Source organism: Arachis hypogaea, chromosome 12 (assembly GCF_003086295.3).
Source record: "Arachis hypogaea cultivar Tifrunner chromosome 12, arahy.Tifrunner.gnm2.J5K5, whole genome shotgun sequence".
Lineage (NCBI taxonomy): Eukaryota > Viridiplantae > Streptophyta > Magnoliopsida > Fabales > Fabaceae > Arachis > Arachis hypogaea.
The window spans coordinates 116,134,349-116,159,730 of NC_092047.1; the positions used below are offsets into that span (position 1 = coordinate 116,134,349).

Consider the following 25,382-nt stretch of genomic DNA (forward strand, 5'->3'; position numbering starts at 1 on the left):
CCAAATATTTTTACCATTCTAAAATAAAATTTCTTTTTCCTAAAATAACCTTAATTATATAAGTTATATAAGGTAAAATTTTTTATTTCTAAAATTCAATTTCAAAACCTCTTGATTAAAATATGAAATAATCATCATATTAATTAATATCTTGTTTATTTATTATTATATATATTTTAAAAAATTAAATTAATAAGTACATTAGTGTTTATTTATTTATTTTTTTATCAAAAATAAGAAGACTATATATATACAAACCAACCGAACAATTAAACCTAATTTTTAAGATATTATTGTAATTATCATAACCACCGAAATATCTTTGCATATATATATATATATATATGATCACAAAGCATACACATGGAGTTGAATGTATGGTATAGGAAAGCAACAAAACAGATTTTATGAAACCTTATAATAATAATATAAGTATTAATGGGTGAGGTTTGGTCACACGTGAGAGGATATAAAACTTTTTGATGGGTGGATGCATGATAGAGATTGTAGACATGTCCTTCAGGTTCAGGTTAAGCCACTGTGCCACAAATTTTGATTCATTCATTATTATGCCTATCACAAACTCAAATTTGATCTTCCAACTTGGAACACAGTTATTTTTTCCTGCGGCCGCGTCCACAGTTTCATTGTCGAATCTCTGAACTTTGTGGTCTCAGAGAAATTAAATCCGTGACACCTGAAATAATATATATATATATTTTTTTTGGATTTGTTAACGACAAAAAAATGGTTTTAAAATATTTTAAATAATGGTGATAAAAATTAAAAAATATTATTTTTTAATTAGTGACAACAAATGGTTTTATATTTTGCAAATCACTTGTATATTTTATGAAAAACAAAATTTCTATTTCTTCTTGATTCGTTTAACATACATTTTAAAAATAATTTTGCCTATAGCTATTCAATAAAATATTGCAAAAATGCACTACTATACCAAATTTTAACAATGATAAAAATGTCTTAATTTTTTGCATATTTAAAAAAATACCATCAAAATCTAATTTTTTAAATACTTTTGAGAATATATAATTTAACAGTTAAATATTTTTATATATTTTAAAATATTTTTAAAATATTTTTTTATTGATCCTAGAAGATTATTGTTATATGATAATTAGTGGGAAATTTTCTAGAATGTTGTAACATCATGTCTATGTCCGTTCCCAATTGCCATTTCAACCCATTCCATTTGTCTGCTAATAAAAAGCATATAATTAAGGAGAATCCAATAATTCAATAAGGCACCATTATTATATTGTGCATTGATAAGCCAATGCAGAAAGCACTATATTAGATACCAAGAGATAATATGATGGGTCGGGGATGGTTATTCCAAATTAATAAGTTGGCAAAAGTAAATAATGAGTTTAATTTTGATGTATTAATAATATAAATTATTTTATATAATTGTGTAATTATTATATTTATTTTTTTTATAATTATATTTACGTCGTTAATAAAAATAATAGTTATTTTTTATGATATAGCGTTATGTTATTGAATGCACGTATATAAAACTGTTTTACACTGACAGAGTATTAAAATTAAATTCAAAAAATAATATAATTAATAAATAAGTTGGCAAATTAAAGGTTTAAAAAGTGCTGGTAACCTAAAACAAGACCAAATAAATTCACTCACTCAATTTGAGTCCAACATCCATGGCCTACCTTAAACTCTTGAAACCAGACAAACCCTAACATGTCATGCAATTATAATTTAGAAGCCAGCTTTGCAAACCTAAAATAGTTTTATAACAATTCATGATAAGAACTAAATAACAAGATTTTTTTTTTAAATAATTAGCAACCACATTTTTTTATGATATTATAAGAATATGCTTTATTAATTATATTAAAGGTTTAATTATTCTGTTGATTTCTATAGTTTTATGAAATTTTTAATTAAGTTTTTGTATTTTTTTTTTTTAATTGAATCCTTGTACCAAAATTTTTTTTAATTAGGTCCTCACACTTTTTTTTCTTTTATTTGGATTCCTGCACCAAATTTTTTTTAGTTGGGTTCCTATAAAATTAAACTAATTACTGTCAAGAGGGACTTAATTGAAAAAAAAATTAGTGCAAAGACCCAATTAAAAGAAAAAATATATAAAGACCTAATTAAATATTTTACAAAACTATAAGAACTAACAGAATAATTAAACCTATATTGAATGAAAAATTTGCAAGATCGGATACTTATAAGAACTAGCTAGGAGATGCAATATCAAATTAAAACACATACAATAATAAGTTTAATCAATTTAATGTTAATATAAAAATTAAATAGCTAGATATAAGAAGAAAAAAAGTGAATATTATAGTGTCATACTAAACAAAATTATTATTATTCACTTTTTTAAAAAGTATTATTATTCGGGCTATCATATTAAACAGTGTCATACTAAACACTTAACTATATGAATTGTCTAATGAATAGTATTATATATTACGAATTGTGACAAAATATATCATATTTCAAATAAGGTAAACAATATATATAATGTCGTCATTATTCTAAATAAGAGCAAAATAGCAACCTATATATTACGTATATAATACAAATTAAATAACACTAAGAATAACTTTTCGCGATTCCATAAAAAAATAAAATAAAATGCCTGAAATAACTTTTCACAAGTCACAACTCGCAACGCCTTCTCAGACCTCAAACTCTCCCACTTGTCTTGTTGTCTACCTTTATTCGATGGTGCGAGTTTTATGTTCGAATAAATAATTAAATATATAATTTTGCGTATGTTGTTTAATAATTAATGTTCCGTTCTAAATACGCCGAGGTTGGTGACTTTCAACTGAGCACCTGGATACTTGGCCGAGCTTAACGTCGTCCAGGTACGATGATACAGTTCTAACTTTAGGTATCTGAAACACGGCGACAAGAGCACTTACACAAAGCACTCCGACACTCAAGTAAGTATGTGAATTATAAGGGGATAAAAAATAATAAACTGCAGTGAGATATGTGACCTGAGTCTTCACGAGTTAGAGGAATTAGTTTTATAGACGTCTTGAGTTAGTGGTGGACCTCTTAGGTTCCGATTTCTCAGGTGAGTGCAGTTATCAGTATCTTTGACTTGTGTAGAGTCGTGTTTGGGTAGTGTCGTCTGTTTTGGGATAACGGTTTTAGAGGATAACGTTGGCCTTGTGATTAATGACGTGCTGTTTGTTTATTTCCGCTCTTTGGGGTCGGTTCGTGACAGTTTGTTCGCCGATTATTATGGGGTACTATGAGTTTAGTAAATGAACTGAATTTTGAAATTAGATTCTTTGCTACGAGTCAATATTGTTCTAGCAAAGGATCTTTTACCTGAAATTCTCCTCGAATCTGTTGGACTACCAGGAGGGAGTTGCAATGTGCTGTCAGGCTTTGTACTTGGTGGTTTAGGGTGAGCTTGAGTCCTGCTATGAGTGCCTCATACTCGGCCTGGTTGTTGCTTGCCGAGAAGTGGAATTGGAGGGCTTGTTTGGCTACCACTTCGTCTCCTTCTTTCAGGATTATCCCGGCTCCGCTTCCTTCTTGATTTGACGCTCCATCCACATGTAACTCCCATGTTTTGTTGTGCTCGTCAGGAGTCAGTTCCATGATGAAGTCGGCGAGGATCTGTGCTTTGAGGGCCGGTCTGGGCTGAAACTGAATGCCAAATTCTGAGAGTTCAATTGACCACTTGGTCAGGCGTCCGCCCAGTTCTGGTTTTGTCAATATCTGCCTTAATGGGTGGTTTGTCCTTACTATTATTGTGTGGCTTTGGAAATAGTGTATTAGTCTTCTTGCTGTGACCACGAGTGTTAAGGCTAGCTGTTCTATCCTCGGATATCTTTGTTCCGTTAGTTGCATGACTCTGCTGACGAAGTATACTGGCTGTTGTGTCTTTCCTGTCTCAATGACAAGAGCCGAGCTTATAGAATGATTGGAAATAGACAAATATAAATATAGGGGTTTACCAACTATAGGTCTTTGCAGCACGGGTGGTGATGATAGGATAGTCTTAAGTTCGGCAAACGCCTTCTCGCATTCTGTTGTCAATTGGAATTTTTTATTTTTTAAGATCGTCTGGAAGAATAGGTATGATCGGCTTGATACTGCTGGCAAGAACCGAGAAAGTGCAGCTACTCTTTCTGCTAATTGTTGTACCTCTTTCATTGTTTTAGGGCTTGCCATGTTGAGTATTGCTTCGCATTTTTCAGGGTTCGCTTCAATTCCTCGTGATGTTAGCATAAATCCTAGGAATTTGCCTCCTTGAACTCCAAAGGCGCATTTTTCCGGGTTAAGTCTCATATTGTATGATCGGATCTGTTGGAATATTTCCTTGAGGTCGTCGCAGTGTGACCATTCTTGGGTGGTCTTGGCTATCATATCGTCTACATAAATTTCTATGTTCCGACCTATTTAGTGCCGGAATACTTTGTCCATCAGTCGTTGATAGGTTGCACCTACATTCTTTAGACCAAATGGCATAACTCTATAACAGAAATTACCATGCTCAGTTATAAATGCTGTCTTGCTTTGGTCTTCAGGATGCATGAGGATCTGGTTGTAACCAGAGTATGCATCCATGAAACTCAAGCTTTTGAAACCTGATGTATTGTCTATGAGCTTGTCGATGCACGGCAAAGGGTAAGCATCTTTAGGACATGCTTTGTTTAAATCTGTAAATTCGACGTACATCCGCCATTTACCTGAGTTTTTTCTTACCATTACCACGTTTGAGAGCCACGTGGTGAAGCGGATTTCTTTGATGAAGTTGGCTTTAAGGAGCTTCTCTGTTTCCTCTAAGGCTGCCCTTGATTTTTCTGCCCCGAGGTTTCTCTTTTTCTGTGCTATAGGTCGGCTTGTCCTGTTAGTAGCTAGTTTGTGGCAGATTACGTCTGGGTTTATGCCGGGCATGTCTGCCGGGGTCCAGGCGAATAGGTCAGCATTGGCTTGTAATAATCTTATCAGATCCGACCTTTGTTGTCCCTGTAGTGCTTGACCGATGTACGTTACCTGTTCCGGTGTGTGAGTCAGTTGAATCTTCTGGAGCTCATCTGCTGGTTGAGGTCTTTCTTGGGTGTCTCCTCGAGGATCAAGTTTGGCCAGGGACAAGACTTCCGTGCCATGTATTGATTGGACTTCACGTTGTTTCTGGCTTGTGTCCGATCTTTTTAGGCTTGCATTATAGCATTGCCGAGCTTGTTGACAGTCAGAATGTATTGTTGCTATCTTGCCGCCTTGTGCCTGAAATTTAACACATAGATGATAAGTAGATATAACTACTCTGAACATATTCAGAGCAGGTCTTCCGAGAATAATGTTGTAAGGACTAGGGCAGTCAACTATTAGGTATTGTATGTCTAAGGTCCTTGATAACGGGTTATCTCCCATCGTTGTTCTTAGCCATATATAACCTTTAATCGGCACTCTTTCACCAGAGAATCCTACTAATTCTCCAGAGGAGGGTTGTATTAGTTTTTCAGATAAGTTCATTTTTGAAAAAGTGGAGTAAAAGAGGACATCTGCGCTACTACCTGGGTCCAAAAGGACTTTTCTTACCACAAGGTCGCCTGTTTGGATAGAGATTACCACTGGATCGTCTAAGTGAGGGGCGGCCGAGCATATGTCAGTTTGGTTGAAAGTGATTTCTAAGTCAGGCGTGTTTTTGATGTTTGGTGGAGTTGTTCCTTTAATTGCTAGCATTGCACGGTAGCTCCACTTCCGTGCCGAGGTTGTTTCGCCGCCTCCCGCGAATCCCCCGGATATGCAGTTTATCACCCCTTTAGGTGGGTTGTTGTTGGCGTCTTTGCTTGCGGAGGTTTGTTGGCGTTCGTCTTTGTTGCTCTCTTTGTGCTTCCGTCCTTCAATGTACTTATCTAGTAGGCCCTGCCGCGCTAATCTTTCTAGGAGATCTTTGGCTATCACGCACTCGTCGGTTGTGTGACCATATTTTTGGTGGAAGGCATAGTGTTTGCTCTTGTCGACGAATTGCTGATTTTGGTAGCTCCCAGCTATGGCTGGTGGTTTTATAATCTTGGCGTTGAGTATTTCTTTGATTATCTTTTTCCTCTTCGTGTTGAATCTGGTGTAGTTGTCGAATTTTGGGGTGAGCTTAAATGGTTTGCCGAGGTCTTTAGTGCTCACCGATCTGGGTGTTCTGTTGTCTTTCCTTCTTGGTCTTTTTTCAGTTTTGTCGGCCTCACAGATTTCTTCAATCTCCATTTGTCCCACTACTCTTTTCCGAAATTCTTCTAGTGTCTTTGGTTTTGTAACCGCGATTATTTCTCTGAACTTTCCGGGTCGGAGACCGGCTTTGAGGGCATGTAGGTGGACGGCGGGATTGAGATCAGGTATTTCCATGGTGGCGTCTGTGAACCTGGTCATATAATCCTTCAAGCTTTCTTGGGGACCCTGGTGGATGGTGCTAAGATAGTCCGATCCGTGTACGTAGATCCGTGCAGCTGCGAAGTGGTCGATGAAAGACCTTGCTAGCTCCTCAAAGGAGGCAATTGACCCTGCAGGTAATTTCAAAAACCAAAGCAAAGCAGCTCCGTCAAGGTAGGTAGGGAAAGCTCTGCAAAGCACAGGATCGTTATTAGGTCCGTTAAAAAACATCATAGATTGAAATTTTTTAATGTGAGCCCGGGGGTCACCAATCCCCTTGTATGGCTCCAAAGAGGAGGGGAGTGTAAAATGCTTCAGCATTTGATAATTCATGATTTCTTCAGAGAATGGGTTGTCCAAGGTCAGTTTCTCCTTGGGAGGGTTGACACCTATCAGATCGGTGCCGCCTTGGGTTGAGCCCTGGGAATTGCCCTCCTCTTTTTTGCTGTTTTGGGTTGATAGCTCTGCTAGCCTTTTGACTTCCGCTTGCAGCTCGATCATCTAGGCCATAAGTTCGGCCTGGCTGAGTTGATGAACTCCATTGTCAGCCATGTCGGGAGGTTGATAAACCCTGCGAAAAAGAAGAAAATAAAGTGTATCGTGGAAATAAAGTGGGGTTAGATATTGGGCCCCACGGTGGGCGCCAAATGTTTCATCCTGAATACGCCGAGGTTGGTGACTTCCAACCGAGCACCTGGATACTTGGCGGAGCTTAACGTCGTCCAGGTACGATGATACAGTTCTAACCTCGGGTATCTGAAACACGGCGGCAGAAGCACCTGCACAAAGCACTCCGACGCTCAAGTAAGTATGTGAATTATAAGGGGATAAAGAATAATAAACTGAAGTAAGATATGTGACATGAGTCTTCACGAGTTAGAGAGATTAGTTTTATAGACGTCTTGAGTTAGTGGTGGACCTCGTAGGTTCCGATTTCTCAGGTGAGTGCAGTTATCAGTATCTTTGACTTGTGTAGAGTCGTGTTTGGGTAGTGTCGTCTGTTTTGGGATAACGGTTTTAGAGGATAACGTTGGCCTTGTGATTAATGACGTGCTGTTTGTTTGTTTCCGCTCTTTGGGGTCGGTTCGTGACAGTTTGTTCGCCGATTATTATGGGGTACACGTCAATTAGTATTTAAGTTTTTTTATATAAACAATATAAAACATTAAGCGCGTAAATTCCGTTATTATTTGGCAGAAATTTTTGAGATGGATGTGAAGTGTATAAATATATATGTTGGTTTGGATTGATTTATTTAAGTAAACAAAAATATTATAATAAAAAATAAAATATTTTTATTAAGTTTTAAATTTGTTTAGATGTATTTTTTTAAAATATATTTTTATTTTTTTAAATTAATAATATCTTATTTTAAAAATTTAAAAATAAAAGATGTTTTTATTATTTAAATTTTTTAAAAAAAATATAAGTATTTTTTTAAAAAAATTCAATTTAAATTGATTTTTGTGTTGTTTATTTTATTTTGAATATGTATTTTTATATGAATAATTGATTTAATAGTTAATTTTTTGTGTATATATAGCATAATTATAATAATTAATAATTAATAATAATATTTTTTATTTTTTATTATTTATAATAATGTAATTTGAAACTTTAAAGAAAAGTGTTATAGTTCCCCTAAATCTAAGGTTGTAGCTAGATGATTTAGTTGTGATTTTTAATATTCTCTCAAAATGATATATCTATAGAGAATAAATTAAAGATGATATTATCTTGTTTCTCTCTTAAATCTTCCAAAACATTTTCTTAGAATATCAATCACTACTCCACACCGCAGTGTGTCACATAATTAAAAAAGATTTGAGAGGAACAACACTAAAATATTTATATTAATATAAAAGATTGAGACAACAAGACAAAACCAAGAACTTGAGGTAAAAAATAAAAATAAAAATAAAAAAGAGCACAAATCAGATCAGAAGGGACACCATTAAGAATCAAGAAAATAGGTGTCTGAAAAAATATGTGGTAGATGCTAATTAAAATTCAGACGAGGGTATTTTATACTTTTATTAGAGTTTAATTTTGATGTATTTCACATAATCAAACTTTTATACAATCTTATAATTATAATTATTTTTTGAAATGATCATTCACACGATTAATGTAAAAAGTAGTTATTTTTGTTAATATAACATTATGTAATTAAATACACGCATAAAATGATTTTACACTAATAATACATTAAAATTAAATTCTTTTTATTATTCTTAATATTCTTATTCTTATTTTGATATTTTGTATATTGTCTTACGTGTCCCTTCTTTCCCTTGTGTTTGGCTTATATATAGACCCCATTGAAATGCTTGTTCCCTCAAACTCATCAAATAGCTTCTTCATTCTTTGTTTTTTCCCTCTTTAATTAAGTGATTCTTCTCATACAAAAATCACTTCAAACAAAACGAGCTTTAACTAGATTGTTTCAAATATAATATGGCTCGTTCTTTCTCTGCTGTGAAGGCTTCCATTTCTTCTCTTATTACCAGGTTGGTACCCAAAAAATAGTTGCAATTTTTTTATAATAGTGTGAAAATGTTGAAATACATTATTCTTTTTGTGTTTTTCTATCATCTATATATTGTTTTATTTGATTTTTTTTTTGTATTTTTCTACAATCTATATATGCTTTCCTTCATGAAGGAATTCAAGTAGTGTGTTTATGAATACTTTTTATTTTTTTAAATTCTTGATTTTGGGAAAGAGGATATTATAAAAATAGATCTAACCATTATATATTCATCATATGTAAAAGTCAATAATTAAGTATATACTAGTTTTTTTTTTTTTTTTTGTATATAACTTATCACAAATTTTGAATATATTATTAAATAAATGATAACTTCTCTAGTAGGAGAACATGGAAGCTAGCTAAGAGAAACAAAAATATGAAAAAGACAGCATCATTTTTATATTCAGAGACATTTTAAATAATATTAGTTACATACTAAGATTAGTATGTACTTTTTTCCTTCTTTTAAATTCAACCTTATTTTTTATTTTTTAAAATAATATATATTAAAAAATTAATGTATCTAGACATTTTATATGAATACAGGCAGGGATATGCGACAACAGCACAAAGTGCAGTTAGGGGAGGAGCAGCCACCATAAGCGGCGGCAAGATGGGGCCAAAGACGACGGAAGAGAAGGCGGCGGCTGCGGAGAAGGTGTCATGGGTCCCAGATCCAGTCACCGGGTACTACAAACCAGAGAACATCAAAGATATTGATGTAGCTGACCTTAGAGCTACCCTTTTGACAAAAAAGTTCAACCATTAAAAATTCATAAAAAAAAAAAAAATTATGATTGAGGAATATCTTGAGTGACATGTATAACCTTATTATAATTAGGAGGGGTTAAGATTTAATTTCATATATGAATGAACCATGCATGAAAACTAGTTAGTTCATCATGTATGTATGGGAAGAGGTCCATTATTGTATACATATATTAATTTCTAAATTTTTGTTGTTCACTCTGTGTTCTGTTCTGCCTGCTCAGAATCTGATATCATTGAAGAAATATTCCCAAGTCATATAAGTTACTGTTGGTTTCTTTTAAAGTGAAAATTTAGATAGATTTGTTTTTATCCGAAGTTGTTAGTAATATTAATCTAATTAAATACGTCAAATTATTTAATGATTTTTAATTAATAACTTTAGTTTATATATAGATAATTATATGTGAGTTTCTATATTGATTTTATTCTAAGACTCGAACATTAAACTAATAAAATTAGAGATTATCTAAATTTAGTTTTATGTAATGAATAATATATAATATATAATGGTCTAAGAAAATGATGAGTTCTATTTTACGCTATTTTTACATTTAAGCAAATTAGACAAAATTTACATAAACTCCAACGGGTGAGGTCTCATTTTTTTTTTTTCTAACAAATTTTGGTTCCACCCGTTGGAGAGACAGAGAAACGAATTTCTTCATGTAGTTCAAGGTAAAGGAGTTCTATTCAGAGGGACTCATGTACAACTAATGATAACTTGTCACACTTTTTAAATAAATAATTATATTAAATAATTAAATAATATTCAATTTAATAATAACTATAATAATTAATTAAGTAATTAAATAATAATTAATTTATTAATAATTATAATAATTAATTAGATTAAATAATTAAATTTTTATTTAATTAATAATTTATATTAATTATTTATATCATAATTAATATTAAATATTATTATATTAAATTAGCCGTTGTAAAATTAACCGTTAGAAACTAGTCGTTATTATATTACCGTTATTATTAATAAATTAATATTTTGTTACTCTATATATACCACTTAGATAAATTTCTATTCTCACACAATCTACTACTCTTCTTTATTATTAAATTTCCAAGCATGCTTTGTTGAACCTTTCTATATACTCTCGGAGGGTTTTTCCGACCTCTTGTTTGATCCCTAACAAGCTCAGTACGTGTTTTGCTTTATCCTTCTGGATGGAGAACCTGGTCAGGAACTTCCAGGACAGGTTGTCAAAGTTAGTGACCGACCTGGGGGATAAGGTGTCGAACCATTTCATGGCTACTTTTGAAGTTGTTGAGATGATATCTAGGGTCGGTCGTTCCATCGTAGAAGTTCATATCGGGGGTTTTGAAATTCCTGGGTACTTTGGCTCGCATGATCTCTTCTGAGAATGGATCTTCTCCACCTAGAGGGCTGTCTTCCCGATCTGCTTAGGTAGTTCGAATTCAAAGGTCGGTTTTCAACTTCAGGAGTTTTTCTTCTAGCTGTCTTCGTCGTCTTACCTCCTTTCGTAACTATCGTTCAGCCTCTCGCTGTCGTTCAGCCTTGTACTCGAGTTGTTCTAACCGATCTCTTTGGTCTCGGACGAGACCCGATATTTTGGCGGTTTGTGGAGGTTCTTCTTCTTTATTTGAGATGATGGATTTTCGAATGAATCCGTGTTTGTCTAGGGTTGGCCGATGACCCTTCTCCTTAGGGGCCCTGTTCTTGAGGTGGAGGAGGCAGTATAATGACGTTGCTCTTTGGTTGGGGCTCATTTTTGGATTCATATACTGAGTGGCTGTCTTCGTGCTGGTTGTCGGCCATCGTTATGGGATGAATTTCAGGTCACCAACAACGGCGCCAATGTTTCGAGGGTTATTTGAAACGGTGATTTGGGATTGAATTGAACGTGAGGTCCAGATCTCTTGGTATGGCAACGTCCGACCTCTTTGGTGTCGAGGTGCCGCCTGTCCGAGTTTCTCGTGAGGAGGTAGGAGGTAGTACCTGCAAGAGACTCCGATGCTTAAGTTAGTAAGGTCTTTGAGCAGGATTTTTGTAGATTAGAACGTGAGTTATATCTGGGGGGTGCCAGTGTATTTATAGTAGAGTTTGATTATCGCCCTAGTGACGGTAGTTCTATCTTATCTTATATCTTAGGAGTTTGTTGAGATCTTATCTTTTAGATGAGATAGAAATAGTAAGAATTTGTTGACAATCTAATTATTATAACCTAGTTAAATACTTGTCACAAACTCTCAAAGTATTGGTGTTTAAAATAGGTTTAATTACTTTGTCAGTTGCTATGTTTTATCAATTTTTTAATTAAATTATATATTTTTATTTTTTTAATTCAATTCTTATATTATATTAGATTTTATAATTAAATATTTATTATAAAAAAAGTTGAAATTAATGAAATATATATAATAATTTAATTAATAATTTAATAAAACTATAACAACTGACAAAATAATTAAACTGGTTGAAAGAATTCAACTACTTAATAGAAATTTCTCCAGGATCCTTCAAATTATAAGACAGGAGTTTTTTGAAATGTAACTAAATACACTGAATTTTAACCATGAAAGTACCATTGAAATAAATACCATCAGTAATATGTATATATAATATATATTTGGGAACCCGTGATATGAGTCATGTTCACATAATATGGACCATGATAAAAAACCGAAATTGTGACCACATAATTTTTTCCCTTTATCTCAAGACCACGGGTGGACATAAATAAATAAAAGTATGATTTTTTTTTTTAATTAGTGTTATAAAGTGTGATTTTTCATTGTACATTTTTGAAGTGAAACAAAGAAAAATCATATGATAAAAGATAATATCTAATAAAAATCACACTTAACAACATTAATTACTTAATACAAAAAAATTGAGAAAATTAATACTCTTCGTGATAATCAACCATTAATATATACATGTGATAATGCTTTCCACATAATTATTAACAGAAAATCATATGATAATACTTTGATTTCTTTCCTATACCTATTCATTATTAGAGTCTTTAACAAAACTAGATATACCTACCTTTTTCCTTTATTAATAACCTATAAGCACATCTATTGACTTCAACAATTTTGTACAAAACGTAACTACAAATGTAGACACATGTAGTAAAGTACTTCTAGCTAGATCAATAAACAAAATTAGCTAAGATTAGATATTGAATTTGTTCAAGTTATTAAGATAGATGATTATAATTAGCTTATGGTATTAGTAGATTAAATTTGACGGAGCTATATGTATGTTCATTGTCTTTATTTGCCTATAAAAACACCCCCACTAAAATGTTCTCATCACAACTTAACAATAAAGTTTAATCACAAATCACAATTACAAATAATAATAAAACATGGCTAGCTCTTTTTTCACTAATAATGTGAAGTTTCTCTCTGCTCATGTTCTTGGAGGATTCTCCATCTCTCTTATTACCAGGTATAAAGATTTTTAACCCTATTTGATGTGAAAATTAATTACCTAGTTTTTTACATTTTAGTCCGTACATGAATTTAGTCTACATAATTCTTAGATAGTGAAATTTTTTATAAAAGTTTAATCATATATTTGTTGTGTCTATTAAACAATTATTATTGTTTTTTACATTTATCACTTAAAAAAAATTAAATACATAAATTTATTGGTAAATAGTCTAAGGCTTTTTACAAAATGAATGATGTTATTAATGGCTGCTTCATAATAATAAAAAAATCATGGATATTATTGTTCAATAATAATATGGATTTTCCTAAAAATTAACAAAAAATAAACTAATAATCGTAAAAAAAATGTTCAAACATTATTATTCAAAATTTAAAATATCACACATCCAAAATCCAAAAACTAGACTCCAAAATTCACGTTGGATGATTATTGATTAATTTTGTTATTTTCCTATCCTCGTACCTGTTAATATAAGATAAATTAAATAAGTATATTTGTATATAAAGTTCACAACATTAATCTGTATTTGAATATATTAAATTATAATGTTAAATTATTGACAAATATTATATTGATCATGAATGAAAAATACATTCTATAAGTACCAAATATACTTGACATATGTAATTATTAAAAGTGTTAACTACCAATTTAATATCCAAAAGATTTAGCCGATTGCAAAAAAAATTTAAAAAATATTACCAAAAAAATAGATTAAAAAAAATTTAAAAATACGACAAAATTAACCATTAAATATTATATTTTTGAGTCACAAAAAAAATTTGTATTTAGCAACCGACTTATCCACTTTATCCGAATTTTTGTGTCAATATTTAAATAAATATTTAAAAAGAACATAAAAAAATTCAGAGCAAAATTTGATCTCTAATTTTTTTTTTTTAGTTTTCAAAAAAGATGGTTTTTCTTAATTTTATAGTAATGATTGAAAAAATTTTCGTCAAAATCTAATATCTAAAGTATTTTTTAGAATATATATTTAATATCTAGTTTTGTTTTTGTTGCATTTTAAAATTTTTTTAAATTTTTTTTTATCATTAGCATCTTTTAAAAATTTTTTTAGTGACGTCAACTTTTAAATACCATTTTAATAGTTTTTTCTTAATAATACAAATCCGAATCTCAAAAATCAAGAAGGGTTTAATTAATTATACATTTATACTATGCTTTTTTTTGTGGAGTATATATAGACGTACGTACGCGGTGGCAACAGCACAAAGTGTAGCAAGCGGAGGAAGAGCCACCATAAGTGGCAGCAAAATGGGGCCGGCGACGGTGGAAGAAAAGGTGGCAATTGCTAAAAAGGTGTCATGGATGCCGGACACAGTCACCGGTTACTACAAACCAGAAAACACCAATGAGATCGATGTTGCTGAGCTCAGAGCTTCACTTTTGACCAAAAAATTCAACCATTAATAATAATTATGTGACTCCAACAAAACATAGGTTATGATTACAACAATAAAATTCTGATTATGTTTCATGTATGATATACTAGTAGCAAAAGGTGATGAATTCGGACATGAAGATTGTGATTTAATAGGATCCCGCTAGGGAGACAATGGACTATTTGTACAATGTGTACAATGGGTTATTGAGTTACAAAATGAACATCTTCCATACTATCTAGAATAACCATCCGAGTACTAGCGATAATAAACATCTTCTCAAAAGCTTAAACTAATTTTGGGGTTCACCAAGAATCGAACTCTTGACCTTTTAGATCTAGAGCTCTAATACTATGTCATGATACCGCTCATCCCAAAAACTTCAGCTAATAGAAAAAGGTAACACTAATGATTATATCTCTAATACTTCCTAAACTTCTATTGTACACATTGTATAAATATTCTATTGGCTCCTCATACTTTCCCGATTTAATATTTCAAGCATCGTTTGTGATTTGTGAACCTTACTTAATTGAACCTCTAGGCGAATATTAGCAACTCTTACTGTATTTTCTTTTTTCGGAATAAATACTCAAATTGGTATTCCAGTTTCTATTGAATTATTAAATCGGTTTCTAACTCATTTTTTATGTTATTTGACTAAAACGATGCATGGTAGATAATTTTTGGAACCTATTTGATTCAATGAAAATTTAAGCAACCAATTTGACTCGGGCATAAAGTTTAAGAAGTTAATTTGAACAACTACGAAAAAAATGTTACGTTGGAAAATATGATTATTACGACCAAATAAAAAGTATGAGTATTTTAAATTTGAAACATTAATAAGATTTTATCAAGACTACTTGGGCAACTGTTTGCATCGGAGTCATAGTAGATGAATTTGTCTTGTATTAGTGTTTGAAATGACTGGGAGTTGCATGACTTTAATCCTATGACTTAAAGTCTATGGTTCTTGAATTTCTCTGTTGATAAATTTGAACTTAAGTCATTTAATTTTCTTAAATGCCACACAGTTTGCTCTTTCAACTATCGACAAAAATATAATTTTCATAAATGCACGAAAACTTGACTATATAAACCTATGTCATGTCCTTCAAGCAAACATTTCAAAACATAACAAACGTCGGTGAAAATTATTTGATGCAATGATTTTGAGGTGTTTGTGCATCCACATGTTTTAAACATTTTAAAGAGTTTTGAAAGTGCACTTTGCATGACGTCAAATTCTCACTTATTTTGATTATCCTCCTAATTGTTGCAAGATTGGAGGCTGGGAAATTTTCTACCTTTTTTTTTAATTATACAGAGGAAAATCTAGGAGCTCAGCAATTTTATTGAATGTTGGCCAGCATGTAACCAGCAGAGAATGGTGAATCGTTAGATGAAATCTCACACCAATCTCACACCATTAAATCATCATTGATGGCTATTTGATGGCTACCAATCACAAAAGTTGCTGGTCCCCTAGCATTGCTCTTATACAGAACTAAAATCCCAAAAAACAAGAAAACTAAATACAGACTCTACGGAATAAAGTAGTTTCTTCTTTGCAACAGAGAGCTAAATCAGATGACAAAATAAGTTGCATCTTAAAAACTTGCATCAAGTTCAAATCCCAATTAAGACTGGGATGAGATTTAAAAACCTCGTAATGTGGGTGTATAGGCATGTGAGTAATATAATGACCAAAAAAATTAATTCCTTCTTCATCCTCATTGAGGAACTTAGCTGATTCCGAGATAGTTCCTTCTAATAAGACAATCAGTATATCTGTTGTTCTCTCTGTAAACATGTAAATAATAAACACTAATTTCTACTTTTCGGCTCATCAATTCTTGAAACAAGAACATCGAGGTGATTGCCGAGGTTTCTTTCTCCATTGATCAAGTTCATTACCACTGCTGCATCTCCTACCTCCAATCTTCGAAAACCCATAGTCCAGGCGAGCTTCAAGCCCCACAGTTCATGTTAAGTTAGCAAAGATGGTTGCATTGCAAGCTTGCCCAACGATTGCAAGGCGTGATATTGGTGAATGGGTTATGCGAGTAGTTAGCAAAATCTGGGTAGTTTTTAGGTCCATCATTATTGCATTAAGCAATGAAATGAAGTTTACACTATTTGGAATTCCAGATATTTGATCCACAACACTTTGTACACCATCTTTATTGCATTATTAAGTCATCTCCACCAAACAAACAGATTTTGACAAATTACATTTTGACATTTCTGATTTCTTAGTAGTTTTTATTACTATTTCACACTTTATATATACTATTATTCTAAAATAAGTTTGAGAATTTTTCTCAAAACTTCCCTATGCCACACTACAATTAAGTTGCTTATCCAGAGAATTTCCCAATACTGTGCATATCAAACAATTTTCAGATTTTGCTTATGCATAGTGTATCAAACAGAAATTACTGTAACAAGATCTATGGTATACAGGTAAACAACCTCCATCAGAATAAAACATCAGTGATTGATTCCCATATCCTCTTCATACAAATTGATTAATATAAGCTACAATTGCAATTTAACATGCCATTATAATAGTCCTGTTCTTCAAGACACTAAGCAAAACCACTACACTGTATTTATTTTGTGGTTTAAATGCCAGATCTAGAAAGAGCATTGCAGTGAAAATCGAAAATGTTCCAATCCTTATTCCCTGGTGAATATGATCAAATCAACCAAATTAATTAAGCTTTTTAACAGTCCAAAAGCACAGAATAATGAATCACACAGAAGCAAAAACAGCTTAGGAAAATACCACATGAACATACACAAGGCCCCTTCCCTTTTTTGTTACTGAAAGCATAGTTCATCATGTTTGAATCCATACAAAAAATAGCATTTGAACAATCAAAAGTGACTCTATAAACATGTCAAGCTGTCAACATCATTGTAGCAAAAACTGACAAAATTCTGACTCTCTATACTATTGTTTAAGAGAAATTCTTTTGGATTTTGTGATTATGTCACAGCATGACAGCAAGTCGAATAACAAATTTCTTATTCGATTCAATTTTAATTTTTAACAATAGCGGAAAGAAGTACCTAAGAATCCCTCAAGTTTTTTTAATTTTAACATAATAATAACCTAATTATCAAGCAAGAACATGCACAAAATAAACCACCAATCAAAACTATGCAATTGATTTACGATAACACTATTCAGCTGTAAGCAACACAAAATCCACAGAGAAACCTAATTAATTTTCTGAAAAAAAATAAATTATACTTTTTTTAATTTCTACGATGACGAAACCGATGGATTCCTCAACTTAAGCTTCCTCACTCGGAAATCGTCGTCGTCGTCGCAGTTCAATCCGCAACCGCACCTTGGCGACACGAAGAAGTTATCGAGCGGGAACGAAGCGGAGGCGATTCCAACGGAGAAATCGAGCTCGTCGCCGTTACGCACAACCTCGACGATGTTAAGCCAGAAGAAGAGGACCTTAACGGAGACGCCGTTGAGCTCCGTTAGCTTGTCTTTCGAGATAATGCCACTGATCGTTGATTTGTAGCTAAGCTCGTAGGAACCTTCCAGAGAGAAGCTGCAGGTTCCGTTGAGGAACGCGCGGAATTTGCCCGTGGATTCGTCGAGTTCGTAGCCGGTTATGCCTTCAGGGAGAATTCCCGAGGGGAAATCGTAGCTCGCGAGAGCCTCGTATGCGGTAGGTTCTCCGGCGACGGAGGAAGTGGTGAGCAGCGGAGAGAGGAGGAGGAAGAGAAAAATGGCGGTGATCGGAGCCATGGCGGTGTTTTTTTTTTTTTTTTTGGGGGGGGGGGGGTGGAAGGGTTTTTGGTTCAGTTTTTCGGGTAGTATGAAATGAAACTATGAATGAAAGAAGTGGGGACTGGGGTTTAACAAAACGACGTCGTTTCGTTTGTTTGGTGGATTAAATTAAATGGATCTGACTGTTTGGTATGTGACTCATGACACAGCTGTGTTAGAATTGGATTACCATGTGTTTTTTGTTGGCCCAAAATGAGCGTCGTAAGAATGCATTGATTAATGAATGATTTAAATCTAAAAATTCCAATTAATTTAATAAAGGAGGAAGGGACAAAAGTACACCTAAAAGTTCGCAAGCTGGACACGATTAAACTTTAATCATTTAACGAGTTACGCATGCACACCATTTATACACTCCGACCGTAACTCATTAAATGATTAATTGTGCAAACTTTCAAGTATACTTTTATTCCTTCTTTCTCTCCATTTTAGGATCTGAAAGAGAACTAATAAATAATTACATCATAATTGAATATTCTTTTTTTTTTTTCACATTTTCAATCCTAAATCCACTTAAATTGTCAAAAAGAATTAGAAACAAACATAACCATAGAGTCCAGCCATATTTTCCCACCTAAACCAAGCACCTGGAAAGTGGATACCCATGTGATCATCAGCTTCGGATCTCTAAGCTGCGAAATGTTTTCAATTATCATCATTTTGATGATTTGTATACGGAATCGACAGAATTCTCTTTTCCGTTAAATAATATTCATGATTAATATGAAATAGATATCACACTTCATCCATTGATAAAAAAAAATGTACATTAACTCGATGTATAAGATCGATCAACCATCTAACGATTCGCAATATCGTTTTCACGCGAAAATATCATCACGGTTGTCACTCTCCAAGTTACACTTATTAAAAGGAAAATAAAAATAAACTATACACATACATGCTTAATCAAATGTACTTTCCACTTTCCACATAAATCATGTGCGAAAGGACAACACACAAACTAATAAGTACAAGAAAACATGTTAAGTTAGTGAAGTATAATATAATCCATTTTATGTGTAATTAACTAATTATATTTAAGATTTCGTCACTTATACATATTGTGACATTCAATTATTAAGTGTGACAAATACTTCATTTTATGACAAAATCAATTGATTGGCAAACTCACAAAAATTTCTCTAAACAAATCTCATAAGAACTTATGAAGAGAACCATAAAAGGCTATTAAAACAAACCTTAGTCCCTTTCACCATGTTGATATGGAAGATGAAGTACTAAAAAGTAAAAACTTCCAAATACAACATCAAAACCATGATATAATCTTATTTAACACACCTAATTAACAAGTTCTCTCCGATCCAACAACCCTAATTAAGAAGACATAACATAATCATGTGATGACATGTTCCCATGATTAATGACCTTATTAGCCAAATTTACACAATCAAATCCACAACCACAAGTGGGAGACTCATAGAAATTACTAACCGCAAAATCAGCAGATGCAATCCCAACCGAGAATTGTAACTCATCGTCAACACGTGTCACCGACACAATGTTCAACCAAAGGAACAAAACCTTAACCTGAATACCACTTAAGTTAGAGATCTTGTTCTTGGTGATGACACCTGTTATGGTTGACTTATAGTTCAAATCATAGGACTCAATCTTGAACGTGCAAGTGCCATCTAAGTAAGCTTTGAAGTTACCCGTGGAAGGGTCTAATTCGTAGCTTAGAACACCGTTTGGGAGAAGCCCAATTGGGAAGTTGAATTTTTGAAGAACATCATAAGCAGTTAAGGTGGTTGTGTTTTCTTCATTAGAGGATAATGATGGGGTTGAGATGAAGATCAAGATCAAGGTTGTGAGAAATATTAGATTTCGGGATATGGGTTTTGCTTGAAAATTGATAGTACCCATTTTTTTCTTTTGGGTTTATGGGTGTGTTACTGTGTTGTGAGTGTGAGGAACATTTTGATTGATGATGGTGTTACTTGGATTCTTTATTTTGTTATTATTTTCTAGACCGTAGATTCCAACTACCATAATGGATGGTGATATTTTAGTTCCCAGTGGACACGTGGAAAGACCAAAAAGCATGTTGGATTTCAGATAAATTTTAATTTTCTCCACACCCACGAGTTTGACTAATTGACTAATAGCAACTCGTGTAAGTTTGGGTTGGGCCTCTTATTCAAAGATTTGAATTTTTTAAATTTTGAATTTTATTTTAAAAGAGAAAATATAATTTTTTATTATTTATTTTATAGATAAAATAAAAAAAATATAAAAAAAATTATTTAAAAATAAAAAATTATATTTTATTTTCTAAAATAAAAATTTAAAATTTAAAAAATTTAAATTTTATTTAAAGAGGGTGTGTTCTTGTAAGCATCAAAAAATAATTATAGAAATTGACCATGCGATTATTTTTATGTAAAATTATTAATTAAAATTATTAAATAATAATTTAATATATTTAATATATTAAATTATTGTTTAATAATTTTATATAAAAATAATTGTATGTAAATTTTTATCAAAGAAAATACTAGATATAAGATTCTATATATAATATAATTTGTGCATTTATTAATATTTCTTTTTAATGAATTAAATTTCTCCAAGTAATAATTCAACATGCTTAATTTAAATATTTAAAGAAATATAAAATCCTATAAACTCTATTTCTATAAAGCTTAGATAACATGTATATGAGAGTATGTAGCTTGTGCGGCTATCGAAAATACACGTATCTATACATTATACTGAAAAGAACAACTACACAATTACTTAGAATATTCTTTTTTAAAAACAAATATTACATTAATTAGATGAGGTATCAAAGGACGGAAAGTATTATATTTTATTTTAAGTAGCATTTCTCGGTAGATACAATTATTTAAAACTAAGCGGACAGTAAAATAAAAAAGTCATGACACAAATTATTTATTTACTTATAGTAGGACCACCATATTAATGTTACGATATTATATAGTACCGACTTTATAGAAAAAAGAGAAAATAAAATTAAAAAAAATTGAAAAAAACGCCAAAAGCTGCAACGATGTGCTCAATGTAGAAGTGGAGGTGTTTGATAAATGATAAGAGCAAAGACAAAATAAAGCGATGCTAAATAAATACATTGTAATTTGTAAGATGAAAAATCATAACATATGATAAGATATTAATTAGGTGAAAACCCATATCCAATCTTAAATCATTCAAGAGTTTTGGACTATGCAAAATGTTGAATTAAATTGAAGAGAGGGGAAGAGTGTTAACAGTGACACAATCGAATCCACAGCCACACTGAGGACTCTCATAGAAATTTTCAACTCCAAAATTGGCAGAAGCAATACCAACAGAGAATTGAATCTCATCGCCGTCACGTTTGACTTCAACTATGTTGAGCCACAAGAGAAGAATCTTAACACTAACACCCTTAAGATTATAGAGCCTACCTTGTGTTATAACACCGGTTATGGTGGACTTGTACTTTAGGGTGTAACCTTCAATAGAAAACGAACACGTGGCATCCATGTATGCAGCGAACTCGCCGGTTTCTTTGTTGAGTGCATACCCAATTATACCCTTTGGGAGAAGACCGACAGGGAAACCGTATTGTTGGAGAACATCATAGGCTGATAGCTTCTCATCTTCGTGAATTGAAGAAGCATGTGATGATGATGATTTGAGAGAGAAGAGGAAGAAGAGAAGGGAGAAGAGGAATTTGGTGGTGATTGAAGACATGGTTATTGTTAGTGTGATGAAAATTTCAAGTTAGGAAGGTTGGATTTGAATTGATGAAATACTCGTCTTTAGAGATATTTTGGATTTGTTTTTGTTGTGGGAAGATGAATGTGGTGTTATATAATAAAATATAAATGGGAAAGTGAGACGAGAGAAAGGGATTCTTCGAGCTCTGGTTCGGTGGAAAAGTCAAAATAATAATAAAAATTGATTATGTAAATTTTGGATATTTATTTTTTAATTAAACTTTATTAGAATTATTCTTATTTAATAAATTGATATTTTTTATTTTGAATAAAATTAATTTATTTTATAATAAAATTTGTAGGTAGTCACCAGAAAAATATAAAGTCACCAAAAAAATAATAAAATTTGTAAGTGATATAGTTGTCTAACATATATATATTAAAAATAAAAAATACCTATTTATACAATATAAATAATTTAAAAAGATTAACAAATAAAAATTTGTTAAAAAATTATATTTAAATTTTATCGGAGATAATTTAGTGTTTACTCTTGGAATAATAAATGGAGAGCTGCATATCTATGTGTGTTATTTCTTATATTCTTAATATATATTTTATATTTGAGTTATGCTACGTGTACATCAAAATCAGCCAATAACGTCAGCTACCGGTATAAAATACATGTTAGAATACAAATAAATATTAAAAATAAATTAAACCACACATATATTTATACACAAATACATTAGTAACTGATTTTAGTGGCTGATTTTAGTGTACAAATAACATTTTTCTTTATATTTTATATTGATTTAATGGCTAATGTTTTTTATAAAAATATAATAGTTGAATTTTTGGTTCGTAAAATTAAAAAAAAAAATAATAATAATATTTCTATTATTTAGTTTGATTCTCTGTTATGATTTTAATATTTTAAATAAATTTTATTTATCACCTAATATTTAAAATAAATTTTAATTTTAAAATTAAAATATGACACAATTTTTTTTTTTTTGGAAAAAAACTACACTAGTATTTAAAAAAGTAGTGTGTTTGTGTTAACACCATTTAATTCGGAATAGTTAAGCACATCCTACTCCTAGATTGAAAATATACCTTTTTTCATGAAAAGGAAAAGTTTTTTTTTTTTTTTTCTTGATTGTTTAATTTTGGGTGCATCTTTTTTTCTCAATTGTTTCATTGTTTGTACCAACTTCACCTTCAACTTCAACATGACAATCATCCGAGGGACCAGCCCCATTGTTTTGCTGAGCTATTCACTTCAACTTCAATCTTTTTTTTATTTTTACGCATGGTATAGATCTGTATCTACCATTATTAATTAATATTCTAATAATTGCGAGAAACTCGCGTAGCACGTGAGAGATGTGCATTTTGAGAAAAAGGTCTTTGTCTGTATCAGAAAACGAGACACAAAATTTAAAGGAATTACAAATTAAACGCCCATACAAACTTTATAAAATATAGGGTAATATATGTTTTTATTATTAGTAAAACAATTTAAATATTTTATTTTAATATATAAATACATAATATTTGTATTGAAAACTAAATTTGTATCTTTTTAAATTTTTTTAACTAATAACGTTAACATATATCCTTAAATCAGATGTTAGCCGTTAACTAAATTCATATAAATCTGACAATATGTAATATTTAACTAGCTTTTCTGCATTCTCGTGAAATAATCACTAATGTCTATAAGATAGTGACGAATAAAAATACCTTTCAAGTATTTATTTTATTAATTGCTGTTGATGTCAAGCAAAAGATGAATATATAGGTAAGAAGTAGGAGTGCATATACATTGGATAATATTCTCATATTCGTGGTAATTATTTGTATTTAATTTTAATTTTGTGAACATTATTCGATTCATAAAATTATCAAATAGGATTATATTAAATTTGTACTATGGTAGAATCAGATTATAGATTTGATAATAATATCTGTGGATCTAATTTGTAGATTTGCATATTCGTATGTCTCATATAAATAATATAGTTTATAATATTTTATTTTTAATTTCTTATATTATACTTTAACTTAAAATAATTAAACTTAGATATTGTGTTATTATTAATTTTTTTATTCAAAAATTTTTTTATTAATAATATTTTAAGAGTAAATAGGCTTAAACATATGTGAAAAAATAAATTTTTTAGACATTTTTTTTGTAAAAACAATCAAATAGGGCCTTAAAACAGTTTTTTTTTTTAACTACGTGGATATCGTATCCGATCCGATCCGATCTGTGTGCAGCCATAGTAAAAAAGAAGAGTTAAGTACAATGTTGGTCCTTAAGGTAGGGACTGCAAATTTTTTTTCGTCTCCAACCTTTTTTTTGCTTATAAATCGTCCCTAAAGTTTAATTTATTTTTAAAGTCGTCAATCGGACAAAAATACCCATTTTCTTCTTCACCAAAATACCCAATTTCTATTCTAATTCTCATTCTTCTCCATCCACAGCAACAACAACAGTAAAATCACCAGCAAGACAGTAACAACAATAATAAAATCAACAACAATGAATCAAAGAAAAAACAATGAAATACAAGAACAATGAATCCAAATTTGAATCAGAAGCACAAGAACAATAAATCAAAAGCAAAAACAATGAAGCTATCTCTTTTTTTTTTTTCTTCTCCAGCAACAACAATGAAGCAGAAGTATAAACAGAATGAGAAACAAAAGTTGAAGCAAAATTAAAAATAGAAATAGAAGCAGAAACAGAAGTAACAGAAACATCAAAATTTAAAAAACAAAAAATTAGATGCAGAATTAAAAACAGAAACAAAATAAAAAACATCAAAATTAGAAATAGAAGCAGAATCAGATATAGAAATAATAGAAGTAGAAGAACAAAGAAGACAGAGAGTGCAACAATGTGACGATGTAGAAGTAACAGATGCAGAAGACGTCATCGTTGCAGCAGCAACAACAGCAAGGAGGGCGAGAGTGCGACGCTGCGACGATGCTTGTTGAGGGACTGGGCAGACGATGCGACATATGCGAAGAAGAGGAACGGCGAGATTTGGCGGCGAAGACCGAACGACGAGCAGTAGCGGCGGTGGAGGATTCCCTTCTCCTTCTCTTCTCCACCTTTCCTTCCCCCTCTTATTCCCTAGGAAATCCCCCCTCTTCCTAGCGTGATTCCCTTTTCCTTATCCCGTTTTTCTTTTTTTTATATATATTTTTTTAGTTATGAATAATTTGGTAATAAAAATTAAAATTTTGATAAAAAAGATAATTTTAAAATTAAATTAAACATTAGAAACGATTTTGTAAAAAAAAAAGT

At 31.5% G+C, this 25,382-nt stretch overlaps 6 protein-coding genes across 6 annotated transcripts; 2 read left to right on the forward strand and 4 right to left on the reverse strand.

The window, feature by feature from the left end:
* Positions 1-4,431: 4,431 nt before the first annotated feature.
* On the reverse strand, positions 4,432-6,900 carry LOC140176899 (uncharacterized). The gene is made up of 2 exons (XM_072208459.1): positions 4,738-6,900; positions 4,432-4,572 (listed from the first exon to the last, which is right to left on the reverse strand). The coding sequence occupies exons 1-2, from the start codon at positions 6,898-6,900 to the stop codon at positions 4,432-4,434; spliced, it is 2,304 nt and encodes a 767-aa protein (XP_072064560.1).
* Positions 6,901-8,665: 1,765 nt separating this feature from the next.
* On the forward strand, positions 8,666-9,898 carry LOC112728561 (indole-3-acetic acid-induced protein ARG2). Its single transcript, XM_025778752.2, has 2 exons — positions 8,666-8,909; positions 9,479-9,898. The coding sequence occupies exons 1-2, from the start codon at positions 8,857-8,859 to the stop codon at positions 9,699-9,701; spliced, it is 276 nt and encodes a 91-aa protein (XP_025634537.1). The 5' UTR covers positions 8,666-8,856; the 3' UTR covers positions 9,702-9,898.
* Positions 9,899-12,021: 2,123 nt separating this feature from the next.
* LOC112729458 (indole-3-acetic acid-induced protein ARG2-like) lies at positions 12,022-15,026 on the forward strand. The gene is made up of 2 exons (XM_025779645.2): positions 12,022-13,139; positions 14,354-15,026. The coding sequence occupies exons 1-2, from the start codon at positions 13,057-13,059 to the stop codon at positions 14,577-14,579; spliced, it is 309 nt and encodes a 102-aa protein (XP_025635430.1). The 5' UTR covers positions 12,022-13,056; the 3' UTR covers positions 14,580-15,026.
* Positions 15,027-17,015: 1,989 nt separating this feature from the next.
* On the reverse strand, positions 17,016-19,006 carry LOC112728563 (uncharacterized protein At5g01610). The gene is made up of 2 exons (XM_025778754.2): positions 17,817-19,006; positions 17,016-17,243 (listed from the first exon to the last, which is right to left on the reverse strand). Exon 1 carries the CDS (start codon positions 18,330-18,332, stop codon positions 17,829-17,831), a length of 504 nt encoding a protein of 167 aa, XP_025634539.1. The 5' UTR covers positions 18,333-19,006; the 3' UTR covers positions 17,016-17,243; positions 17,817-17,828.
* A 706-nt stretch (positions 19,007-19,712) lies between these two features.
* Positions 19,713-20,261, reverse strand: LOC112728562 (uncharacterized protein At5g01610). The gene has a single exon (XM_025778753.3). It carries the CDS (start codon positions 20,259-20,261, stop codon positions 19,713-19,715), a length of 549 nt encoding a protein of 182 aa, XP_025634538.1.
* Positions 20,262-21,596: 1,335 nt separating this feature from the next.
* On the reverse strand, positions 21,597-22,094 carry LOC112728564 (uncharacterized protein At5g01610). The gene has a single exon (XM_025778755.3). The coding sequence runs from the start codon at positions 22,092-22,094 to the stop codon at positions 21,597-21,599; it is 498 nt and encodes a 165-aa protein (XP_025634540.1).
* Between the last annotated feature and the right edge of the window lie 3,288 nt (positions 22,095-25,382).